Source organism: Ailuropoda melanoleuca, chromosome 13 (assembly GCF_002007445.2).
Source record: "Ailuropoda melanoleuca isolate Jingjing chromosome 13, ASM200744v2, whole genome shotgun sequence".
NCBI classification, from domain to species: Eukaryota; Metazoa; Chordata; class Mammalia; order Carnivora; family Ursidae; genus Ailuropoda; species Ailuropoda melanoleuca.
The window spans coordinates 69,741,622-69,765,915 of record NC_048230.1 but is presented as its reverse complement, the minus strand read 5'-3'; the positions used below and the strand labels follow the sequence as shown (position 1 = coordinate 69,765,915).

The 24,294-nt window shown below is 47.3% G+C and overlaps 1 protein-coding gene across 8 annotated transcripts in view; it reads left to right on the top strand.

Annotated features, from left to right (window-relative positions):
- CBFA2T2 (CBFA2/RUNX1 partner transcriptional co-repressor 2) overlaps window positions 1-18,101 on the top strand; it is a 157,980-nt gene extending 139,879 nt beyond the window's left edge. For 7 of the 8 annotated variants that reach the window (XM_034641438.1, XM_034641442.1, XM_034641440.1 and 4 more), the window contains 3 exons: window positions 5,068-5,136; window positions 8,307-8,497; window positions 13,243-18,101. In XM_034641438.1, coding sequence (XP_034497329.1) covers window positions 5,068-5,136; window positions 8,307-8,497; window positions 13,243-13,542 — 560 coding nt within the window. In that variant the 3' untranslated portion in view covers window positions 13,543-18,101. The remainder of the gene's footprint in view (window positions 1-5,067; window positions 5,137-8,306; window positions 8,498-13,242) is intronic. The other variant, XM_034641439.1, reaches the window with a different exon arrangement.
- Window positions 18,102-24,294: the final 6,193 nt, after the last annotated feature.

Genomic DNA, 24,294 nt, shown 5'->3' with positions numbered 1-24,294 from the left:
GGGGCACTGGGGTGGTGCAATCGGTCAAGCATCCGACTCTCAGTTTCGGCTGGGGTCATGGTCTTGCACTCATGGATCGAGCCCCAGGTGGGGCTCTACACTGGGCATGGAGTCTTAGGATCCTCTCTCCTCCCTCTGTCCCCCCTTCCTGGTTTCGAACACGCACACTCTTTCTCCCTTTAAAATAAATGAATTAGTCTTTTAAAAAAATTCTGTACTAGACCAAAACCATTAAATGTTTGATTAACAACCCACGGTTTTTCAAAAAATGTACCTCCTGGGGTTCCTGAGTGGCTCGGTTGGGCATCAGGCTCTTGGTTGCATCTCAGGTCATGATTTCTTGGGTCCTGGGATTGTGTTCCATGTTGGGCTCTTTGCTCAGCAGGGAGTCTGCTTGATGGTTCTCTCCTTCTGCCCCTCTCCCTGCTGGTGCGCGTTCTCTCACGTGCTCTCGCTTGCTCCCTCTCTCTAAAATAATGTTTTTTTTTTAACGTACCTCCTGTCTACCCTTTATCATGGTATCACAGTTGAGTAGGATATACCCTGAAAGAGGGAAGTAAACCAGAGTAGAAGACCTGGAATTGATTAAACAGGACCTGTCTTAAGAACAGAGGGAGGGTCGCCTGGGTGGCTCAGTTGGTTAGGAGGCTGCCTTCAGCAGTGAGTCTGCTTCTCTCTCTCCCTCAGTGATCTCTCTCGTCCTCACTCTCTCTCAAATAAATAAAATCTTTAAAAAGAGAGAGCTCTGAGAACAGAAGGAAATCCCTAACCTGGTGAGGGAGTGTCCTAAGCAACAGGGTACAGCAAGCCTAGAAAGCATTTGAGGCTGGAACAGCCCAAAAGCTTGCTGGAGATTTCAGAAAATGAAATTTATAAAGTATTTCTACAGGAGGAAGAGAAGTTGAGATTGAATGAGAAATAATTACATGAGAAACTTAGCACATGACTAAACAAGGCAATTATTAACTCCTAAAAAAATAAAAATGTGTTAAGGAAGATACAGAGATTCCTAGAATCTGAACCACATGACTCAGCTGTGATTAGCATTTACATTCTACTGTGAGTGTTGACTACTGGTGTGACAATTTGAGTATCTCTATCTGGGGAATGGTAGGGGAAGAAATTGTGAATGTGTCTGGGGTGTTGTGGGGGTGGGGGTTAAAAGAGAACGAAATGGCTGGTCAGTCAGTAATGCCCACAACGGAAAAAACAGGATGTAGCAATACTGGAAGGAAGAGACTTTACCAGTGTTAGAATAGAAAATACGTAAGACCAACAGAGGGGTTGTGCTCCTAGTATGGTTTGGAAGACCTTACTCATGAACACCAGATTGTAAGTCAGGCACTTTTCTTCAGTGGTTAACCCTAAGTGCCCATTAGATTCCACCTGGGCACTTCTGGAAAATTGCTGATGCCCTGGCCTCACGTCAGGATTCTGATTTAATTGGACTGAGATGGGACCTGGGCTCCCAGAGTTGAGAACCATTCCTTTATGTATCCCAGAGCAGTCTCATGGGGTAAGCATCATTTTTTAGTTGAAATTACATGGCTCATTGTAGAAAATACAAAAGCTTCGAAAGAATTCATTAGCTCCTCATCCCACCCTGAAGAATTTTGAAACATATCTGAGAATCCTGTTACGGCTTTGTATTAAGCATGTTCTCACATCATTAAAGATTTTACAAGCATAATTTCAATAACTATACAATATTCTACCATGTAAATATACTATCATTTCTTTATGCCATTTTTGCTGTTGAACGTTACCTATTTTTTGCTTGTTTTGTTTTTGTTTTTCGATGAGTAATTTAATATTTAAAATCTTTATATGTAATGATTTTTCAAACATCTTGCCTTTTTCCCTGAGGATATATTCTTAGCTATAAAATTAATAGGTTGTGAATATAGGCCTTTGTGTTCATTTGATCTTGGTTTTGTTTTTGTTTTCTCCCCCACCCCATCTTGGTTTGTTTTGATGGCTGAGATAACTAATATTTATGGAATCAAATCCATCACTTCCCTTTATAGTTTGTTCTTTGATCTTGATCCCCATCCAATGTACAACACATTTCATCTATTTCATATTCAAGTCTGTCTGTTTGGGTATTAGCTGTCTAACTTAAAATTTCCCAAATCGTTTAAATTTTCCTACCATCAAATAATGAATACCCATCATTTAGATACTGAGATTATATAATTATCTGATACTCCATTTTGTTGAATACTTAGTTTTCTTTGTATATCTTTCTAACTCTATTAGTTATCAAGTTCAGTAATAGAGTTTATCTGGGCCCTGACTATGTTCTAGCCAGTGTTAAACCTTTCACGTGTGTTTTCAGAGCTATTGAGGTATAGAAACTGCTCTTATATTCTTTGACAGATGGCAAAACTGAGGCTTAAATAAATTAAAAAGTTGGCCAAAGTGGTTCCATTACTAGTAAATCAGGATTAAGCACGGCATTCCAGAGCCAGCACATACTCTTAAGCCGTTAGGTTTACCACTTTGTCAAACTTGCAATTAGTACACCTTTAGAATGTGTTTTAGTGTCTGGTGATGTTAGATTGACTTTATTTTCTTGGATATTTTTATTTGTTTATTCTCTAAAATAAGTTTTTTTAAATGGATTGCATGGTAAAAAAGGCAAGCAATATGGAAACATATAAATTGTGAAAATCCTGCCGCCACCCACTTTTCTCTTCTGCTCCCCTAGGCTCACTTATTAGCAAATTAGTCTGTTCTTAACAATTTTCTATACATATACTTAACATTTTTCCCAATTTTGTATTTTGAAGTCTATCAAACACATAAAAATGTTAAAAGTGCACATATTTGTCCTGTACCTAGATTGACCTGTTTTTCACATTTTGCCATATTTGCTTCGCTCCGTTACAGGTAGGTAGGTAGGTAGGTAGATACGCTCTCCTAAGAAGTAGAGCATTCTCCTTCATAACCACAGTACCATTCGTGGCCCATTTCTAACCAATTTATTTGCATTATCTGTCTTGCCTTTGATTACAGTAGCCTCTGAGACTCTGGTTTTCTTAGTGAACCAGCTCAAAATCCTGATTTCTGTTCCTTTCTGTGTTAGAGGTATAAAAATAGTTACAGAAATACCATGAAAATGTCTCTCATTTGCAGCTATGTTTTGTGTAAGCGGAGAAGTTCCTTTAGGGTCAAGTGCATCTCACCTTTAACATCTGTCAGAGAAATAAAATACTGGGGACTGGGCAGATACAAAGGATATGACCAAGGCACATGATAACTGAAGTGGCTTTTCCTTGGTTGGTCAGGCAGGACTTCCCCCACATCCCCACAGGTAAACAAGTGTTTCTTCTATCATTTAATACCAATGGTAGCTTGTCTACACACTCAAACCTTTTTTCTCACTGGTTTTTCTTAAGATTCCATTGAAATTGATCCACTGCCTTCTTCAGCTTGTGTCACTTTGATTCCTCTGATTCTCGATTTTTCCCCATATTTCATCCTTAAGTCTCTAGGTGTTTGACAAATGGCTTGTGTGAATCAGGAACCTCACCCATGTTGAAGAGAGCCGTTCTCTTTGCTTTTTATTGACAGTAGTAGCACTTCTTAGAGAGCCCAGTGTCGCAAAAAGTATTAGTACTGTCAATTTTTTAAACCTGTGGGGTTCCTTCTTGGGGTGATGAAAATGTTCAGGAACTGGTGAGGATCGCTGTACAACATTGTGAATGTACTAAAAGTCGCTGAATTACACACTTTAAAATGGTGATTTTATTTGTATTTTACACGATTTTAAAAAGCCTCATTACCCCCTCCTAGCTCTCTGGGGCATATAGAAGTAAGTTCTTTGTGCTGATAGCTCCTGGAATGGGAGAGATTCCCTCCCTGTCCCAGACCAGCTTACAGCCAGTTCCCAGGCATTCTCATGAGGAGTAACCATTTATAAAATGCTCCTCTGGCAAACATTTCATGCCAGGCTGCCCTCCCCTGCCACACTGACTGTTCCCCTGATTCCTCTTTGCACCATGGATGGTGAGTATTCAGAGCATAAAATCTGCTTTTCAGATTAGCCTCAGTAAAGCATAAGGAAATGAGGAAGTCTATTGGGATTGACTCATTTAAAAAAAAAAAAAAAAACTCAATGGACCCACTCCTTAAAAAAATTATGTCCTAAGATCACAATAAACATACGTGTGTGTATGTGTGTCTGTGTGTGTCACCCTTCCCCCTTGTGCCCTTCCCAGCAACCCTCTGGGGCTCCTCTTTAGGGTGTATTTGAAATGCACTGTTCCAGATCAGAGTAGTTTCTTTACTACTTGCTTTTTATTTGTTTATAAGCATTTTAAGAAATTTTAAAGGAAACCTCCTTAAATCACATGTAAAAGTTCACAGTTGCCCCCTGCCCAAAAATATTCAAAGTTGCCAAGAAACAAAAGCCATATTCTCTGACATGTCTGCAGAGCATTCGATAGAGACGTGTGCATGATGGGGATGGTTAAATTGGATAGGGATACCCACACGTAAGTATCTATCTGTAGTTATATTTACATTTTAGGGAGTATCTTAAAAATACATTCATGGTTATAGGGAAAAAATAAGGACATATAGATAAAAGAAGAAAGTGAAGATTACTTTTAATCTCACCACTTTGTGTGTGTGTGTGTTAAAACTAAACATTAGGGGCACCTGGGTGGCGCAGTCGTTAGGTCGTTAGGCGTCTGCCTTCGGCTCAGGGCATGATCCCAGCGTTATGGGATCGAGCCCCGCATCATGCTCCTCCGCTATGAACCTGCTTCTTCCTCTCCCACTCCCCCTGCTTATGTTCCCTCTCTCATTGGCTGTCTCTATCTCTGTGGAATAAATTTAAAAAATAAAATCTTTAAAAAAAAAAAAACTAAACATTAAGTGTACTTTTTTATAATCTGATTTTATTCCTTATCAGAATGTTTTTGCACTAAATGAAGATGTATCTTTGAATCTTTCTAAGTGGTGAGTGAGAGGTCTGATTTTTCATTAAAATTTTTCATAAAAATAAAACATGTTGGTTATAGACTGCTTCTAACCCTGTGCTGTGTATCCCTCCTGTAGATTCGCAGCGGGAATTCAATAGTAGGCCAGGAACAGGATATGTACCTGTGGAGTTTTGGAAAAAAACTGGTACGTATCTGCCTGTGTCATGTACTCACTAATGTGTGCAAGCATGGAGCACATGTTTGGGGGAAAGGTCATTGGCTCATAACTTCTCCTCAGAACTCTAGGCTCCTGCCTCTCCCCCTCCAGCTTTCACGTACACCTGGACTGCGTCTCACGTTACTTTGCAGGTCAGGAATTTGGAATGACTTCTTACAGACCCAGGATGCTGGGTCATCCTGAGGCATTAAGTAACCAACTTTTCCTTCCCTATTTATATGCCTTATTTCTGAGTATATAGCTCAATTCATTTCTGCCTGTTGTCTTCACTCAAATCTACACACACTGTGTTCACATGCTACCACATTGGTTTGTTCTGGCCTTGGAACAGCCCTCTGCTCTTCCTTTCACCTTCATTGTCCCCAGCTTTGTCAAGACTGTTCTTGGTGGGCCTCATTTTCTAGAAGACTGAAAGGAGGGTGGGTCTGCCTATTGTGATAAGATAGTGGGTAAAACTAACCGCATGTCCCTAATTCTGCCTTTGTCCAGACATGAGCCACCTTCTCCTTATAGATTCCCTTTTCCCGGACCATTTTTTTGTAGTCCAGTAACAGTTCTTGGTTTTTTTCTTGAGATAAAATTTACTTCTGCAAAAGTTAATACTTGTCCTTCATAAAGACTTTCAGGAGCGTCAAGATCATTATAAACAAATGGATGAAAGATATGAACAAATTGTGAGAAATACAAATAAACATACTGTAGAATGTTTGTTCTGACTGGCAGTTTAGGAAAATATAAGATGAAGCAACCTTGATTGGTTAGCCCCCAGAGTCTTTATTGACATATATTTGTTAACCTATTTTTAGAGGACCTTGGTAATGACACTAAATAATTCATTAGAGGTTTCTGTATGAAATTATTAGGTGTGACCAGCCTTGAGGATGTGCAAATTTTTTAAAGATTTTATTTCACTTTTTTAAATTAAAGATTTTATTTATTTGAGAGAGCATGAGAGAGCACGAGCAGGAGGAAAAGGGAGAAGCAGCTTACCCGCTGAGCTAGGAGCCCAACATGGGCTCAATCCCGGGACCCTGGGACCATGACCTGAGCCGCAGGCAGATACTTAACTGACTAAGCCACTTAGGCACCCCAAGATTTTATTTTTAGTATGGGGCTTGAATTCACAACCCTGAGGTCAAGACTTGATGCTCTATTGACTGAGCCAGGCACCCCAGTACATGCAAATTCTTAAAAATCATTCGTGTTTCATGCTTTTGAATTCTTCCTTTCAAAAGTGTATCATCCAGACTTAGCCACACAAAATATTATTTTGCCTTTAAAAGTAATTTGGGGGCACCTGGATGGCTCATTTGGTTAAGTGTCCGACTCTTGGTTTCAGCTCAGGTCATGATTTCATGGGTTGTGGGATCAAGCCTGAGACAGGCTCCTTGGAGCCTGCTTGAAGATTCTCTTCCTTTGCCCCTCCCCCTGTGCACACTGTCTCTCTCTCTCAAATAAATAAATCTTAAAAAAATAATTTGGAAAACTACATAGCAACTTGGGAAAACTTTTGCAGTTGGAAATGGGGAATTATGTATTACCAAAAAGTGTAATAGAATTATGGGAAATGAAGATAGCAATTGTTGTTAAGGTAGAGAGAAAGATTACCGTGCACAAGATATCCTTGATAACTAGTGATTTCCTGCTTGCAAGGTACCTTTGGTTAACTATGGTTAGGAGCCAAACTTTGGTGTTACACTGGCTGGACTTGAGTCCTTCCTCTGCTATGGTGTCATCTGTGACCTTAGGTGACTTCAGCAAGGTAGTTACTCAAACTGTGACTCTCACTGACTGACCCTTAACCTGAGAGGATAAAATATACTTCAGGGCATTATTATGTTGACTCAGGACACCTATCTGGAAACTAATAAGAGGGTTGTGAAGGGTAGCAGTGGTGGGCCACAGTGGACCTGTGTAGATACCAAGAGTAAAGGAAGCATGGAGCTCACTGTCCTGTCAACTCAGCATCATTCTTGTCTTGGAGTGAAAACATCTTTTCGTAAGGCTTGAGTGATAAGATGGAAAGTTCTAGGATGGCAGCCTAGAACACTTTGTTTAGATCTTCTTTGAGCCTAGGCCCTATGAAAGAACCAAGTCTTAAAGGAGTTTCCTTAGGCTTCTGGGTTTTCCAGTCTTGTGGACCCAAGAAGGCGGTCACTCACATTGGGTCTTGGAGATGAGGCTCAATGTGTAGTGTATGCCATTTGGAGTATCCATTCTGTGGAAACCAGGCAGGATGGTGGTGATGGGAGGAAGTGATCAGGAACCAAGTGGGGTAATACTGATTGTGGATAGGGCTTTGGAAGCCCAGGCTCCTGGCAGACTCAGATCTGTATCTTCAGCCCACATTTCTCTGCTGAGTTCAGTCTTCTGTACCTAACTGCCTCCTGGCCATTTGTACCTGGATATTCCAGGGGCCCGTCATTCTTCTCACTTGCCTCCACATGGCATTTTGGTTATGACCTGTTTCATTTCATAGCACTACCATTCTTCACCTTCACCTCCAGACCCTTAGATGCTACCAGCCTCGTTCTGCCTCATCCCTTCCTTTGTGCTACTTGCTCCTGCCTAAATTCAGAGTCTCTTCTGTCAGCTGGATTTCTACTGCCCCAGCCTCTTGCAGGCTATCTCTGCTTTCAGTCTTTTCTCCTTGCATAGAACCCTTCAGGAGTTTATGTTTTCTTCAGAAAAAGAGCCAAAGTCCTTAGCATGGGATGCGAGACTTTGCAAATATTCATTTCCACCTACCATCTCAACCAAGACACATTTTCTTGATCCTCCCCACCACTTGTAGAGCTGACCACTTTTTTCCTTGGAATTCTTATCTTTTATACTGACATATGTCATGGACCCCAAGCCACCTTTGTACTTGATCACAAACAGGTAGGTGAAGAGACTACATTCTAGTCCTCTAGGTATTCCCAGCCCTTAGCACAGCGCTGCCTATCTACACACCAGACAAATGAGCACATGAACAGACAGTATAAGAATAAAAGTGAATGTGTATGTCATATGTTAAAACCCTGTGTATTTTTGGAAAAGTCCTCTTATTTCAGCTCCATCCCTTCTTGCAAATGATAGGGAGTGGGAGGGAAAAGATTTCTCGGCCAGTTGATTTTACTGTCACTTTCTTCTAGAAGAAGCTGTGAATAAGGTGAAAATTCAGGCCATGTCAGAAGTACAGAAAGCCGTTGCCGAGGCAGAGCAAAAAGCCTTTGAAGTGATTGCAACAGAGAGAGCTCGGATGGAGCAAACCATAGCGGATGTCAAACGGCAGGCTGCGGAAGATGCCTTCCTCGTCATAAATGAGCAAGAAGAGTCAACAGAGGTCAGAGTTCCATTAGGCCTGGGGGCCGGGGGCCTGGGGCAGTTGCAGTCACCGAGCCCACTGTTTTCTTCTTCAGTGCTAGGTAATAAGAGAAAACAGTCAGCTCTTAAACAAGATGATTATAATTTTTATCTAGTACCAGAAGAATTTTGTTTCTTAATTATTATATTTTTACATAAATCAGCTCATTGTGTCAGTTTCAATTTTGAAAACTCACCCAGAAGACAGAGTTTGTGGAATTACATGATTACGATGACCACCTTTGATTAATGGGCTCACCAGGTGCCAGAGACACAGAATTAAGTGTGTGTGTTGCCTTTTCGTTCCTCAAATGACCTATGAGGTAGGTATTGTTGGGTTCCGATTTTATAAAGAGGAAACTGGCTTAAGGAATTTCACTGATGTAATCCCTTAGTGCTGAAGCCAGGGTAGGGATAAGGAGATGCAGGGCCCTACAGCATTTGGTCTGTTTATAGAGAGGGTAGGTCTTTCGTAGATTGAAGTGACCGATCTGGCAGACCTGCCCACCTCTCCAAGACCCAGGGCCCAGCACATGGTGATGTTTCTATACAGGACGCTTGTACCACAGTTAGGACAAAAGTAAAACTTAAAAGAAAATAGCAGATGACTAAAACATCATAACAGTGCTTTGGAATATGAAGTTCTTCTGTAACTTTCATTTCAGTCATTTTTCAGCTTTGAGATAAACTTTAAGGTCCTGAAACAAGCCTATTTCTGTAAGTAGGCAGATCCATCTATCCGTTGAGATGTAAAGAACTGGGGGTTTTGTTGGCTTTTCTTTTTCTTTTTTGACAGCAGAAATATTACTGTCTCATTCTGTGTAAATGACGCCCCTGAGTATAGTAGTGCCGAGCGTGGCAGGCGAAGAGGAACGTGTCTAAGTTACCACGTGGCCCTCACCGAAGATGTGGGAAAGTTCCTTGTAGCACCCCAGCAAGGACACAGAATCATGAAAATAGTTCCCATTAACCCTCTTCTTGTCCTTCTCCCCTCCTACTTTTTCTTAGAATTGTTCCTGAGCAGTGACATCTCTGTTTCTGTTGTGTGTATTTAATTCTCTCTGTAGCCATCCATATTTACCTGCTTTTATATCTATGTTTATCTTTAACTGCATCTACCTCCAAAAAAGGAGTGGAACATTTTGGCCAAGAGCATGAGTTCTGGATCTAGACTGTGTGGTTTAAATCCCAGCTCCCCGTTTATAGCATTGTGCTGTGAAGGACCTGGCATTTTAAACAGTGCACAAAGTGACCTGTAGGTGAGGCATACACCAGCACCCATCCCAGCAAACTTTATTTCCAAAACGGGAGTGATAGTAGAACCGAAGCTTTGGGTTAGTTTTCATTGGACCAGAAGGGATGAATTCCCTTTATTTCATCCAGAAAATTCTGCTTGAAATCCAGCAGGCATCTCTAAGGTTTCTTACTCATTCTCTGAGAAGTGGTGGGGTATAATGGAGGGAGCCCAGAACAGGAGGTTAGGAACCCTGAGTTCTAGTCCCAGTCCCCCTCATACTGGCAGCATACCCCTAAGGACTCTGTTTCCTTCTCTGTGTAGTGAGTGTGTAGCAGCCCCTGTCCTGCTGGTCTCATAGTTTTTAGAGAATATAACGAGGTTGAGATTGTGGTTGTGGAAGTATTTTTAAACGGCAATGCACTGTGTAGGAATGAATTTTTTTATGGTGTAAAAATGTACATGTATAAGCTGTGGCAGCTCCTGCTCCTGGAGAACAGCTGCCTCCTCTGAGGCCAGACTCCACGAGTCTCCCCTATAATGCCTTGGACAGAGGGAAGGAGTGAAAGGTCCCCTCATCTCTGCCACAGAGCACCTTCTGTCCTCAGCCTGAATTTCCTTGCCAACCTAATGGGCAAGCAGTTGATTATAAGATGGGGAGTCATTTCTCCTTTGGGCCAGGTTTGCAGTAAGGTCAAGGAGGCCTGGGAAGGGTCCCAGGGATTTTGACAAGTCGCAGGTCATTCTGCTACAGGTGACCCAGGCCACACTTAGCTACGTTCTACAGGTACCCCTCACTGTTTGAAAGTTCACATTATGCCTTTGCTTTTACAAAAGGCCTATGTTAGGACCTATTCTCACTCGCTGAAAGAAATCTGAAGAGGATTTTCACTTTAATGAGAAAAGGCAAAAAGCAAAAATAGTGCAGCATTTGTTATGCAGCAAGCCCAGCACACGGCGTGAGCAGCAAGACTGGCCCCGCCAAGCTCCTTCCCCAGGAACTCCACTCTTCAGCAGTCAGCTGCAAGAGCTTTGAACTGGGTCTCTGAGCATCTGTGCTTTATCTCAATTTATTTTATGCATCCATTAGCAAAATGTGTAGTAAGGAAAACTTGGGTCTGGGAACACTCAGAATTTTTCCATATAAACTTAATGCTAATTGTTTCTCCACTTTATACCATTTCGGCTTATGAAAGGTTTCATAGGAGGGCTGCACTTCCAGATAGCAGGGAGACCTGTAATAATGGCAGAGACTGATGATCTGTGCTTAAAAAGAGGAAATTCTAGAATCCCCATTGTGACTTCCCTAGCCAGTAACTCAAGAGGTTTATAACCTTGTCCTGCTAGCTACAAAGGACTATTTGGCCATATGTGTTGTTCCAGCCTTGAGGAATGCTGATCTGAAGGGTGACCATAACAGTAATACACTTTTTGCCTTATATCTTGGCAAAAAGCCTCATGGTTGTCAGGGAAAAAAGACACAGGAAAAATAATCTATTATAAATATATGATGGCAGCCAAAGTGAAAGTACTAGTGGTTTAATACTCTTTCCTGGCTTGAGATGCTCTTGCAGGCTTGGACAGAGAGGGAGTAGAGGCTCTCATTCGGCTGGGGGTGACCCTGGGGCTGACAAATTGTCCTTTGTTTGCACGGCGGCCCCATGTAGGCAGTAACCAACCGATTTCTGCCCCACAAGTGATAATGTTCTGCCAAAGCATCGTTTGGAGTCAGCCTGTCAGACTCAAAAGTATGACATTCTCTGGAGTGTTGTTTGCTTGAGGATCCATAGATGCCTCCTGGGAAAGAGGTCTCTTCCCCCTTCTGGTGCTCTGGTGTTGGTGCTGGGCATGTTTGGGCAGTCCCTAGAGTGTATTTCCTGAGAAGCCTGTTGTGTCAGAAGGGAGTGTGTAATCCTTTGTAAGCTCTTCAAAGTTAAACGTGTACCTTGAGTATAGTAGAGTCGGGGTTCAGCTTCTAGGCTTTACATAGCCATGTAATCATTTATAGCTTTCAGCACATCCCTGCCTACTGGCTGTCAGTGTCCCATCTGTAAAAGGTGGGCTGGATGGTCCCAAGCACTTGTCTGTTGTTTTATACTTGAGCAGGTGTCCAGATTTCATTGGGGACAGTGTGTTTCTTCCTGTGGGGATTATGGAGTGGTCAGGCCAGGCCTCAGATCGGCTTCTGCCACTCTGGAGACCCTGTGGTGGGTGTTGGGAGGCCAGCTGGTGCTCAGGTCCTTCCTGACACCTAAGGAAACCCCACCTCGGGATGCCTGGTTGGCTCTGTTGGTTAAGTGTCTGCCTTCGGCTCAGGTCATGATCCCAGGGTCCTGGGATTGAGTCCCGCATCAGGTTCCTTGCTCAGCAGGGAGCCTACTTCTCCCTCTGCCTGCTGCTCCCCCTGCTTGTGCTTGCTCTCTCTCTCTCTCTCTCCCTGACAAATAAATAAAATCTTTAATTTAAAAAATAAAAATTCTTTCGTTAAAAAAAAAAAAAACCACAAAACCCGCCTCTTCCTGGTAGTTTCACCTGGTCAGTGCCAGAGGCTTTTTCTCTTCTGGGCGGGTCCAGCAGCCTCAGGTGCAGGCTCACTCGTGGAGTCCTCAGGGGAGCCTTCGGAACGAGCGCCTACGGAAGCAGACTTGGAGGGCAGTGCCGGGAGCTGCACCTAGCGGCTGCTACTCTCCCCTCCTTAGTTGATGGGGGAAGCGCAATGCTGCCTGTTCAAGGACCCGCTGCTGCTGCTTTCACAGGACTGTACTCAGCTCTACCCAAGTTTCATTGGCTCCTACCTTCTGTCAGAGTTAGTGCTCTCTCTGTCGGCGCTCTCCCCTCCCACCGCTCCCATGTATTTCTGCTGAAGCCCAGCAGTACCTGCGCCCTCTTGGCAAGTGCAGAGAGGAGCAGGAAAACTTCCTTCTGAGATGTTTCGGGGGTTCCCTTAAGCCAGAAGTAGTCCTCTGACCCCCAGCCCACCTGTGATGAGACACATCACTGAAAGGAGAGCCGGCACAGAAGCTGCACAACTGCCCACACTCCTGGTCCCCTGGCAGGCGACTTTTTTAAAGGACCCAGTGTTGTCGAGGGAGACGATCAAGATCATTCCTCTTTTTAGAGCAGCAAGAGAAAAAGTGTGCATGTGTCAGGGACCCGGGGACAGAGTTTAGTTTGGTCACTGAGGATTAAATGTGTGTCAAAACAATGAATAGGTGCCTTCGGCAGGGGTGAGAACTCCCACCGTCTTCCCTGGCACCCTTCATCTTGCTTTCCTGCCAACCCATGGCAGGCAGTTTGCCTCTTATTACCGAGGAAGGCACTTCAGAGAGGCGTGTGTGTCTCCCACACATCAGCAGAGAGCCGTTGAAGCAGGACAAGCCCAGGTGTATGTGGCTCCAAACGCCATGCTCTCCCCACATGGCGCAGGGGACGGGGGATGCTCAGCCTGCCTCACGAGATCCAAGCAACTAACCCTTGCCTGTGTCTTGCAGAACTGCTGGAATTGCGGCCGCAAAGCCAGTGAGACCTGCAGCGGCTGCAACATTGCACGGTACTGCGGTTCTTTCTGCCAGCACAAGGACTGGGAGCGGCACCACCGCCTCTGTGGCCAGAACCTGCATGGCCAGAGCCCCCATAGCCAGAGCCGGCCACTGCTTCCTGGAGGGCGGGGCCCCTCAGCCAGGCCCACCGACTGCAGCGTGCCCAGTCCCGCTCTGGACAAGACCTCGGCCACCACCTCACGCTCCTCAACGCCTGCCTCTGTGACCGCCATCGACACCAACGGACTCTGAACCTACACTCCCTCTGATGACCTCACAGCACAGCAGAACACGGCCCAGGGGGCCTGGCTGTTTGAACCAGTGCAATCAGCTGTCGGGTCATCAGCAAAAAGTGAAGTGGAGGCAGGAAGGGTGCAAGCCCAGCAAACGCTGCTCCACGGCCTCTCCGGACACTTGCCCCAGTTTCCTGTGTCCTTGGGGGAGCCAGCGTGCCATTCTTTCTGCACACAGGCAGCTGGCCAGAGCTGCTGCCTCCTCCCTGGGCTTCCAGGTCTGTTCCTGTCCCCGCTGAAACTGGCATGGCCGGCCCCTTTGCAGTGGAGACCACCAGCTCTCCTCCTTGCCTCTTGAGGCAGCAGAGACTGTCAGGCCCCCAGGCTGGAGGCAGTGCGCCCCGTGCACTGCCTCCTAGTCCGCCATCCTGCAGCGGAGGCCTGGAGGCTGACGGCAGGCTGTGGAGGAGATCCCCTCTGACGGGCTAGCTCCGTTAGCCCCATTCCCACCCTCAGCAGACGCCACTGATGAGCCCCCCGAGGACTTGGGCTGGCAGAAGCAGCACTCAGGACTCTCTCCTCGACCCTGCTGTTCAGACTTGGTAAGATTATCAGAAATCACAGGAAAGAAGTCACCATTTCACTAAAAGCACCCGTAATAATGAAAAACAAAACTTCCTTCAGGCATCACAGATCATTTTGGACAAGATTTTCCAACCTGGCTTGCTACTTTAGTTTGGGACCCACTTTTTTCTCTCTTACTTGATTTTGCTTATGCAGAAAATAGTTTCCAGCGCATGGATTGGTCTGCAGGAGAATGAGACTCAATTGTGGATAGTCTGTTCTCTCTGAGCATGTTGGCCAAACTAGTATCGTCAAATCATTGAATGGGTGATCTGTTGGAAATGCAGAACCTTTTGTCACCGCTTGGCTGTTTGCACAGTCGTCTTGTTCTGTGTCCCTTTTATCCGAGGCCACACATGCCCAGATCACTGTGTGGATCTTCTTCTCGTGGTCTGTTTTTGGCCCCTTTTAAGCTGTGGTTGTCCCATGGGATGTGGTATGTTGTGGCTAGGACTTGGGTAAGCAGTAGAGGCCTGGTCACAGCTCAGCAGCCTTCCAGACCTGAGAGAATTCTTCAAACCTCGTCCATAATGCATAGTATGTCAGCTTACTATCAGGCATACACTCTTGTTTTCCCTTATGTTATCTATTCGATATCTTCCCTCTTTGAGCTAAGAAAAGTTCCATGAAATGTGGCAGCCATTTTGAGAGAGGCTCACCAATTTTTCTTCCCATCATCGGGGAGTTTTCCAGATGTTTACCTGGCTCTCCAAAGATGACATCACCTATAACCCCTTCTAAAATGTTAGGAACTGCCACACATATTCTTCCCTGCCATTTGCATTTTGTTGGCACCCCAATGACCCTGGCGCTCTCTCTGTCCATCTCCAGGCCTCCAGCACCCTCTTGCCCCAAGGAGTCAGTTGGGGTGAGTTGGTTTGGCCCTGCTCTAGCTGGCCCATGAAAGCCCGGGTTTGGATGGTTCCCTTCTGTGTGCTGACCAGAGTGAAATAAAAGGTCTCAGTTTCATCAAGAAAGAGGGATCAGCATAGTAGCATTATCCTCGCATACATGTGTAGCTTACTGTGAGAACTTTTAAGTCCTTAATTTACTTTACCTAAAGATTTTCTATCTTACAAAGAAGCTCAGTGCAAGGCACCTTTAAAATACCTGGATTTCCATTGCATAAAGTAGGGTATACCCAGAGAACGAATAATGTTACTTTACTGCGGAATTCCTTAGACTGCAGCAGTTGGCGGGGCATCCTGACTTCAGCAGGAATGACATGAGGACCCCGGCAAGGACTTGCGTTTCCATTAAGACATGGGATGTCCCGTGAGGAGGTGACAGAGCCTGTGAATCAGAGCAGGAGGTTATCTCGTGGCACCCACTGGATCTGTCCCCAGTTCACTGTCTTTCCAGTGGCAAGATGCACACCTGGGCAGGTTCTTTAAATCTTGTGGCCACAAGACTACCCAGGGTAGCCCAGGTTTTTCCTGGTTGGAATAAAGAGCCAAAACCAACAGACTATTCACAAGGGCTCTGTACCAGTTTCTGTAGCTAAGGTTTCAGTTTGGTGTGCACCTCCTAGCTGACCGTCATGGGCTGTGGCTCTAACCACAGGTGGCTTGCAGAGTTCCTGTGATGCTGGTCTGGACTGCTTTGCTCATGTGCTGCCCACAGGCCGAGCTGAGAATCTGGGCAGTACTCCACACCGTAGTTCAGTTCTCAGACCTTTTGCTATTAATTTTGGTCACTTTCACATCTAGGTTGCTAGGGCATCTGTTCGAGACTTCCTATTTAGATGTAAAGAATCCCGTTCTTCTTCATCCTCCTCTGAAATTTTCCTGTTCTCTGGTTGGGAGGAAGAGGGGCACTCTGGGGGTGGAGCAGGGGGAGAGGTGGCAGGGGCCGGGGTGAGTCCAGCTTCCCACTTGGTTCCCGCTGTTTGCTCGCCATCCCAGCTACCAGGTACGGAGTACAACTTCAGACGCCCCACTTTCATGTAGTTAGACTTCAGATATCTTGATATAATCAGGCTGCTTAGCGGACCAACCTTGATAGTTAATATTTGAGGGGACAAAGAGACCAAGGAGATCAAGCCTGAAGGTCTTGTCAGGGCAGCCCCAGGCTCTTTGATATTATTGTAGAAATGAAAAGCAAACGCGACACATGCCTGCCCGCCCATCAGAGCACTTCTGGAGGATGAGGCCAGTCCTCAGCATCGCCCACTGAGGGACGCTGAGGAGTGACGGGACTTCACTGTCCTCTGCGTGCAAGGAATGGTTGCAGGAACCAGAAAAGGCCGAAGTGGCCAAACTGGGAGCCATCTTTCAATGTTCTGAGGGATGCTTGAGGGCTGGATCTTCATACCCTCTGTCCTCCTTTGGGTCCCCACCACCTGCATCACGTCTGACTCCACTGAGTGGTGAAAATGGACTCGGGAAGAAGTTGGTTAATTCTACCTGCTCAGGAATAGGCAGCCCACCCTATGAGTTGGGTGAGAGGGACTTGCACTTCGGAGGGTCCCTGCAGCTCCAGGGCTGGGCCTCTAGCCCCTGTACTCAGGCACCGTCTTGTGACTCTGAGGTCACGGAGCATGTGGATCTTGGACAGTGCTGAGTCATACATATCTTAATGGATCTAAGTCTGGAAACCAGACACATCTACCCAGCACAGATCGGTGTCATGTTGGCTGCAGTGTGGACATCCTTTGCCCATCTGGGCCTGTTAGTCCGCCAGGAGCGCCTCACTTACGGTGTCAGCATGCACATCTTCAGCTTCTAGACAGAAAATCTACGCTTCACTTGGTATGGCCTTGTTCCAAAGTCAGATTGATCCCCAGGGCTGTCACCTGCTTGCAGAGGGTGTAGACCTTGTTCTGGGTAGTTGCAGAAGTTATCTCAGCAAATGGAGTTGAAGGTTCAGCAACATTATTGGAATTGTATGGTAGTGAGCTCTTCAGAAAGCAAGCATAAATAATGACCAGGTAGCCATTTGTCCTGGAAACTGTAGAAGGGATTACGGATTGAATAAATCATTGAAAATAGAATACATCTTTGAAGCCTTCTTCAGAACTGGTGTCAGAACCAGGTCAGTAGACCAAGCCAACTTAGATTTGGGTGGGGTGGGTTTGGTTTGTTTTTTTTGGGTTTTTGTTTTGTTTTGTTTTTGTTTTTAAAGCTATTTGCAGAGAACTGGGTGGTGGCATGTTTGAACCAAATGTAAGAAAAGCCAGAGGGACCTGGACTGTTCCAGCATGGGCCAGACAGCCAGTTTGTCCAGGGTGGGGTGGGGGGCTGGGTGAGCTGCTGAATAGGGCCCTTCCAGCTCGGAGTATCTAGTTCTTGTGAAACCAAAACATTAATTACCTGCCTCTTTGCCCACGTGCGTTGACATGCTCATTTCCAAAGATGATGGTGGCCGTGACCTTTTCCATCGTGAGCCAGGAGAAGGTTAGAAGGCCTGAGGGTGGACCTTGAATCCCCTTGCTCCCACAGGCCCAGAAATGGCACTTCCCCTGGAGACCCCATCTGGTCCGGCCCGCAGCTGCCCAGTGTACACTCATTGATGCTTATACCAAATAGGGCGTGTGTGGCTGGAGGCTGGCAGAGGCAGCCCTGTCCCTGCACTGGAGTTGGCAGAGAGAAGCAGCAATAAGCATTAGGTGAATGATGGAAAGTGCTCTTTGGCTCAGCGGCCTTCAGTCCACTTTCACGGCTTCCCAAGTTCCTGATGAGGCTACAAAAGCTCCATCCATAAAAGAAAGCCAATAATGTAAATAATAGAAAGCTATGCCTCTGAGCATGGTTTGAAGGGGGATGATGAATGTGAAAGCACCACAGGATGCGGGAGTCTGGTTTCTCTGTGCTTTGTCATTTTACTCGGATAGGAATTTTTGTTACTTAACTCCATGCATAACTTATTTAATGTACTGTATAAATGAACCAAAACTGTTAAATATGTATTTAGTTTGTTCTACTTAAAAGTAGTCAATAAAAAGGCTATATTCCTTTTCTGACTCGGGCTGGAACGGGACGGGGAGGGGGGTGGCATCCATGTTGTGAGACGTCGCGCCGGCAGGCTTCCACGTCCACTTCCCCTCCTTTCGTGGGGGGCCTCCCAGGGTTCTTGCCATGGCCTAAAGAGCACCCAGGGGAGTGAAAGCCGGAGGTACTGCTGAGGAGCTGGTCCAGCTGCTAGGCCTCTGGGAAGCCAGCAGTGGGGTGGGGGGGGAGCGCAGTCAGGGTGGCTGCCCACTCTGGGCCTGCGGTCAAGGGCAGCAACAGCTTACAGACACTCCTGCTTCACTAGCCCTCTTCACTGTGAAGTGATCTTCGTACAGAAAATAAACCACAGAAAGTGCGAAATAAGGTAGTGGACTTCTAGATACTTTTTTCTAATAGCTCTTACGTACTTCCTTAGAAATTTTTAACATACCAGACTCTCATTCCTGTTCCTTTACACTGATGTTAAATCGTGAGTTCACTGTTGCCTTCACGTTTGCTTAGTGGTTGTATGATTTAATTGAGGCTATAATTTTCTCAACTCTTCACCTCCTGTCAGGCGGTTGGATTGCTTTCAAGTTTTCCCTGTCCAGCATACTGAAGTGAACGTCTTCCTTCGCATGATTTATTTCTTTGGGATAATTTTCCAAGGTGAGAGTTATAGAACCGAACATTGCTTGGATCCGTGGAACGTGCGTTCAAACTGCTTTTCCTGAACACCCACCACCAGCTTGCGTGCCTCCAGTAGACCCTGTGTAGTACTTAACATGGCTCTGAGGTCCTCTAACCGCTGTGACATGACCCAGACTGGTGCAGGCACACCCATGCACACCTGTGTGTATGGAGTCTTAGGCTGTCAGTCCAGTTTCCCAGCTGGTGACCTGAAGGCTCACTTCCCAAGGCCCTGGCCCCATCCTCACTCCTGTCACCTGAGTACCCATTTCTGGCCTCTGCCCTAGACCTACTTTTTTTTTTTTTTTTTTAAGGTTTTATTAGTGAGAGTGCGGAAGGAGCAGAGGGAGAGGGACAAGTGGACTCCACTCTGAGCACGGAGGCCAGTGCGGGACTCCATCCCACGACCCTGAAATCAAGAGTCAGATGCTTAACCAGCTGAGCAACCCAGGCACCCCTGCCCTAAACCTACTACTTAGAGCAGCCTTGCCCTAGAGGCTTCTTGGCACCACCAGCTTCACTGGCCTCCAAAATGCAAAGGGGGTGTTCTCAGGGTAGGGAGAAAGGGTTGGGCTGTGGCAATGGCCCCAGAAGGCAAGGTGGGGGCTTTGCTGTGTGATCTTTCATGCAGATGGTGCCAACTGCCGGTCTCTGGGCAGCTGCCCAGCGCTACAGTCCACCACCTAGAACAGTAACAGGATCTCAGCCTTGTGACTGTCAGCCTAGCACAAAAGCACATTTGGTAGACAAGTCAGCAATCCAGTCTGAAAAAAAGATCCTAGGGACTCAAGTGATAATATGGTATAGTATTAAATTTGTTATAGAAATCGTAGACCAAAATATTTGCCATTACCATAAAAAACCCAGATGCTGGATAAATTCCATTGAATGTACTTTTAACTGCATTGCTGAGGTCACAGATGAGAAAGTATAGGAAATCCCCAAAGGCCAAGAAAAAATTAAAGTAAACCAAAACCACAAAGGTATTTGAACACAAAAGTGGAAACTGGGGTCAGGAGAAATTTCAAGAAGTTGGAGTGTGAGGGATTAAGTGCCTCTGGGGCAGTGTAAGCCTCTACGAAACAGAGAAGCAAATCTGGGACCTTCCGTGAAGCCAGGTCATTGGCTTTGGCCTCAACGAAAAGGCAAGCAGGGTAAAATCTATCTGCAAAGGGAACTGAGCGGAAAACCCTGCCCCTCCGAGGAACGAGAATCTGACTGGAGACTCTACCTCATGTCTGCCTTCTCCTGGGGCTGAGGAATTAAGATGATTCTAGGCTTGCATGCAGTATCTCCTGGTGTCTGGCAGAAGCAAAAATGCAAATCCTCTAGAGAAAAATCAAAATACCAAAAATATTGATATTATCAATTACAAAATGCCCTCCCAAATTACTAAACATCCAAGGAAATGAGCCACTATGAGCAAGAGTCAGCAGGAATAGTTAAACAATTGATTTAAACCCCTGGGACTTTGATACTAGTATCGGGTACAGAACGTAACTAAGAAACTTCTAAAGATGGTGCTGGAAAAAAAGCAAGCAAACAGTAAGAAACTAACCAGGCAGATTTGAAAATCGAATTCTGGAGAGGACAATCACTGAAATTCCCAGTGCACTGCTGACCAGCATAGCAGATGCACCTGCAAACGAGCGAAGCTTGGACTATGTGCATGACAAGGAGATGGAAAATAGGAAAGAGTTGTTCCTTCTGGGAGGTAGGTTTCTAATGGAGAGCCCTTTCAAACTTTACCAAGTATGGAGCCTACTGACTTGGGTTTCTCAGTATAAAGGGAAGTAATTGGCCTGAGACGATGACACAATCTCAGAATGAGCAAACGTATCAGTCTGAACACCTCTTGCCTGTCTGTGCTTGTTTCTTACTGCTGGAGTTTCAGGGTATTGGTTTGGGGTTACCCCCTCCTCCGCTGTCCCCCCCTCCCTAGAAGGTTGGGGAACCCACAACAAACCACCCACCCCTCCCCCGTTCCCCAGGACAGCTTCATTGCCTGGTGCCGGGCGCCCTCTTGTGGAATGAGCTTGACTTGCTCCCTCTGGTGCCTCCAGCCCACAAGCCAGATGCCTATCCAGGGTGCACACCCCAGCAACTTTTCCTTTCCCCTTCGCACCGACCTTTTCCGACACTGGCTTTCTGCCGCATGAGTGCAGCTAACATTATCTGGTTGCCTCCTGGGGGCTTCCAGAAATGAAGAGGACTCGGCCCCACCACCACTTACCTTCTGATGGCTGGGCCCTGGATAGCCCACACCAGATCACCCTTCACCTCTGTGCTCCCATGGATCTTCCTTGCTGCCCCAGCTGCCATCTGGCAGCCCCAAGGTTTGGCCTCCTTTCTTCCTTTGTTAGAGCTGCCACTGTCCTCCAGCCCTGCGCTGGCTTCCATTACTAGAGGACGCCCAAGATCTCCCTCAGCGTTGTTCATGCTTGACAGCAAGCGGCAATGGTGCCAGGGAGTCGATCCAGCGGTGGGACTTGGAGCAGGGTGCTTGCTCGCTGAGCTTGTTGCTGCTTCTCTAAACTGGGAGCGCTAACGATGCCTACACCATTGGGTGGTTTGTGAGGTGAAATGGGATCATGCGGGAGCTGTTCCAGCACAGGCCTGGTGCTCAGGAAGCCTTTGTAAACGGAAGCTGTTCTCTCAGCCTGCTTCTCTGCCAGTATGTGATTTCGTTGAGGATTTGTCTTCGTCTCAGTATCCTGCCTGGAGCGTGGTGTCTTGCTTACATATTTGAGAGTAACCTCCTGGGGACGCCTGGCTAGCTCAGTAGGGCATGCAACTCTTGCTCTCAGGTTTGTGAGTTCAAGCCTCCTGTTGGGTGGAGAGGTCTAAAAAAGTATATGTAGATATAACAACTTCCTGAAAGGCCACCTAATTCTCAGTCCCTTTGTTTTGACCCATCAGAGGCGGTGTTAAGGATTTTGTGTACGTGTTGGCCTCCAAGAGTCAGAGCGCAGTGGCAGCCATTCAGACTGTGTGCACCCGGCCTGGCACTGGGCCAGTCCCCAAGACAGGTTTAAATGTGTGCAGATGAGTCACCGGCACAGGTGGGAAGAAAGTGAAGAGGCAAGTGCAAGGAGTGGGTAAGAGGGTGGGGTGGTAGCTGGTGGAAGGACCTATGAGCTCTCCTGGCATCTGCACTCTACCTGCCCCTGACCTGGGTGCTGTACCAGCTTGGGACATTTCACGATCCCCAGCACCTGCCACAAAGCAAGCACCCAGTGGTCACTGAGGTGAGCTGAAGAGCCACCAAGAGCATAGGGCATGGAGGGCAAGGCCTGGAATGGTGACCTGGACCTGATGGCTTTGACCTGCCACTTAAAGGCTGAGGCGGCGTTTTGTGGTGGACCGGGATGGGGTGGGGGGCGATAGGGGAGGCCGAGAGGGAGTGACTGAGGCTGCCCGTAGCCCAGCTCAGCTGGTACGTGTTTTAGGGAGAGAAGGCTGTACACACTGGGAGTGGGGCTGATTGCTAAGGGCCTTGAATGCCAAGTCAAGAACTCAAACTGAAGGCAGTGTGCTGTCACTGAAGTTTTAGCAGAGTCGCGGTCCCCATGGTAGTGTTTTGAAAGCCCCTTGTCTGTTCCCTTACGGGGAATGACTCTGGTGGGGGTGGACTGGAGATGGGAAGCCCAGTGAAGAGGTTGCCACGGTCTCCTAGGCCAGAAGGGATGGTGGCCACGACCCGGGGGTTAGGGTCACCACAAGATGGAGATGAAGGTGGAGTTAAGTAAACACAAAGTAAAGGCCTGGCCACCTCCTCTGTGTCCCCCGCAGCCCTGCTGGCGCTGTAACTCCAGCCTCCCAGTCCAGAGCTCCCCTGACAGCTTCCCAGCTTCCTGGCTCCCGTGACCCGCAGCACATGCTGCAGACTCCCTCTGGCCCAGCCTCCTGGCTCACCTCCAGTCCCTTCCACTCCAGGGCTCCACCTTCTCCCTTGGGTGCAGCACTCTCCCCACCTCGCCACCCCTCACAGGACACCCCGCTGGGCTGACCACACCCCCTCCCTGCAGTCCGCTCCCCAGCTCCCCAGCTCCTCCAAGCGTGGTGAGGGAGGGAGGACACGGCCTCTTAAAAACAAAAAGCGTTAACTGTCCAGCTCCAGGGCAGGGCAGGGTGAGGCAGGCAAGGGAACAAACCCTCAGGAAGCGGTCCCTTAAGAGGCGTCAGCTTGGGGATTTGGGCGTCAGCTTGGGGATTTCGATGTTTTTGTTCAAAGATACCAATGGGAAGTTTTTTAGTTTTGAGGTTTGCTGTCCCTGTTTTTTATGGAGGAAACAGAACAGAAGCGTTGAGAACACAGGACAGAAAGCAGCTGGATGGGCTGCTTCTCTAACTAGACACTGAGCCCTCCTCAAGCCCGCCCCTAGCTGTGTGGCACCTTTGCGGGCTGCACTTTCTCGGAGCTGCCAGGAGTCTGGGAAGAGGGGTGGCCAACAAGCCTCCAGGGACCCCTGTGCTGGTTCTCTGGCCGGTGGCCAGGCCGCTGGGAGCAGCTCTGTGACCACCCCCCCTCGAGTCTGAACTCCTGTGGAGGTCACTAGGGAGAAACGGCAGGGAAGACCCTCCCTGGAGTCCCAGACCAGGACATCTACGCTGAGCTGGTACCATCTGAGTCGCCTTCTTGGCACCACCGGGGCATTCAGGAACACTGGTGAACTGTCAGCCCACTGGCTGGTCACTCCGGCTTAAAAACCCACCACAGCTTTCTCAGGATGAAGCGCCTTTGAGGCCCTGCTCCCTCCCCACCTTCGCCTCAGCCCATGGTCCCCTTGCCCCAGCCTCAGCCGACTGCTGGGCTTCCCTCAGTGCCAGGAGGCAAGCTTTCCTCCCCCTCAGAGCCTGAGCATGTGTCTTCTTGCCTAAAAACTCCCAACTCTGACATCATCTGGACCAGATCAGAGTCCATCCTGTGCCCTTGTGGTACCATGTGTCTCCCCTTTAGAGCCAAGCAGGTCAGACACCTCTCTCCATGCCCCCCAATCCGTTCTCTCCAGAGAAGTAGGGCCCCCCAGTGCCTGGATGGACCACATTGGCCATTCCACACCTGGTTCTGTCAGGTGACAGGAGTGGTGAGAAAGCCAGTCTAGAAGGGGCTGGGGGAGGAAGGTTCTGTCAGGGGACAGGATTCTCACAGGCATCCAGCCACACTATCTGGGACCCTGAGAAGGCTCTGTGCCCCCAACTCCAGATCACACCCTGTTGGCAAGGAGGGTGGTGGTGAAGCTAGAATAGCCAGCCAATTTTTAGGGAGCTGAGAGCAGAGACCGATCCAGTCCACTCCCTTGCCCAGGCAAGACCCCAGAACCAGGGTTTATGGAGGTGAGAGGGCCCTGAGCTGAGGAAACGGGTCAGCTGTGATGAAGTTCCCACCGTCTAAAGACACGCGGGAGCCCAAGATGAGAAACAGTTGATTTCTAAAGAAAGGTTGCCTGCCCTAAGCAGCTGGTCTGACATACAAACCAACCCCAGAGCCGGACCTTCTTGCCAAGGGAGAGAGAGGACACAACACC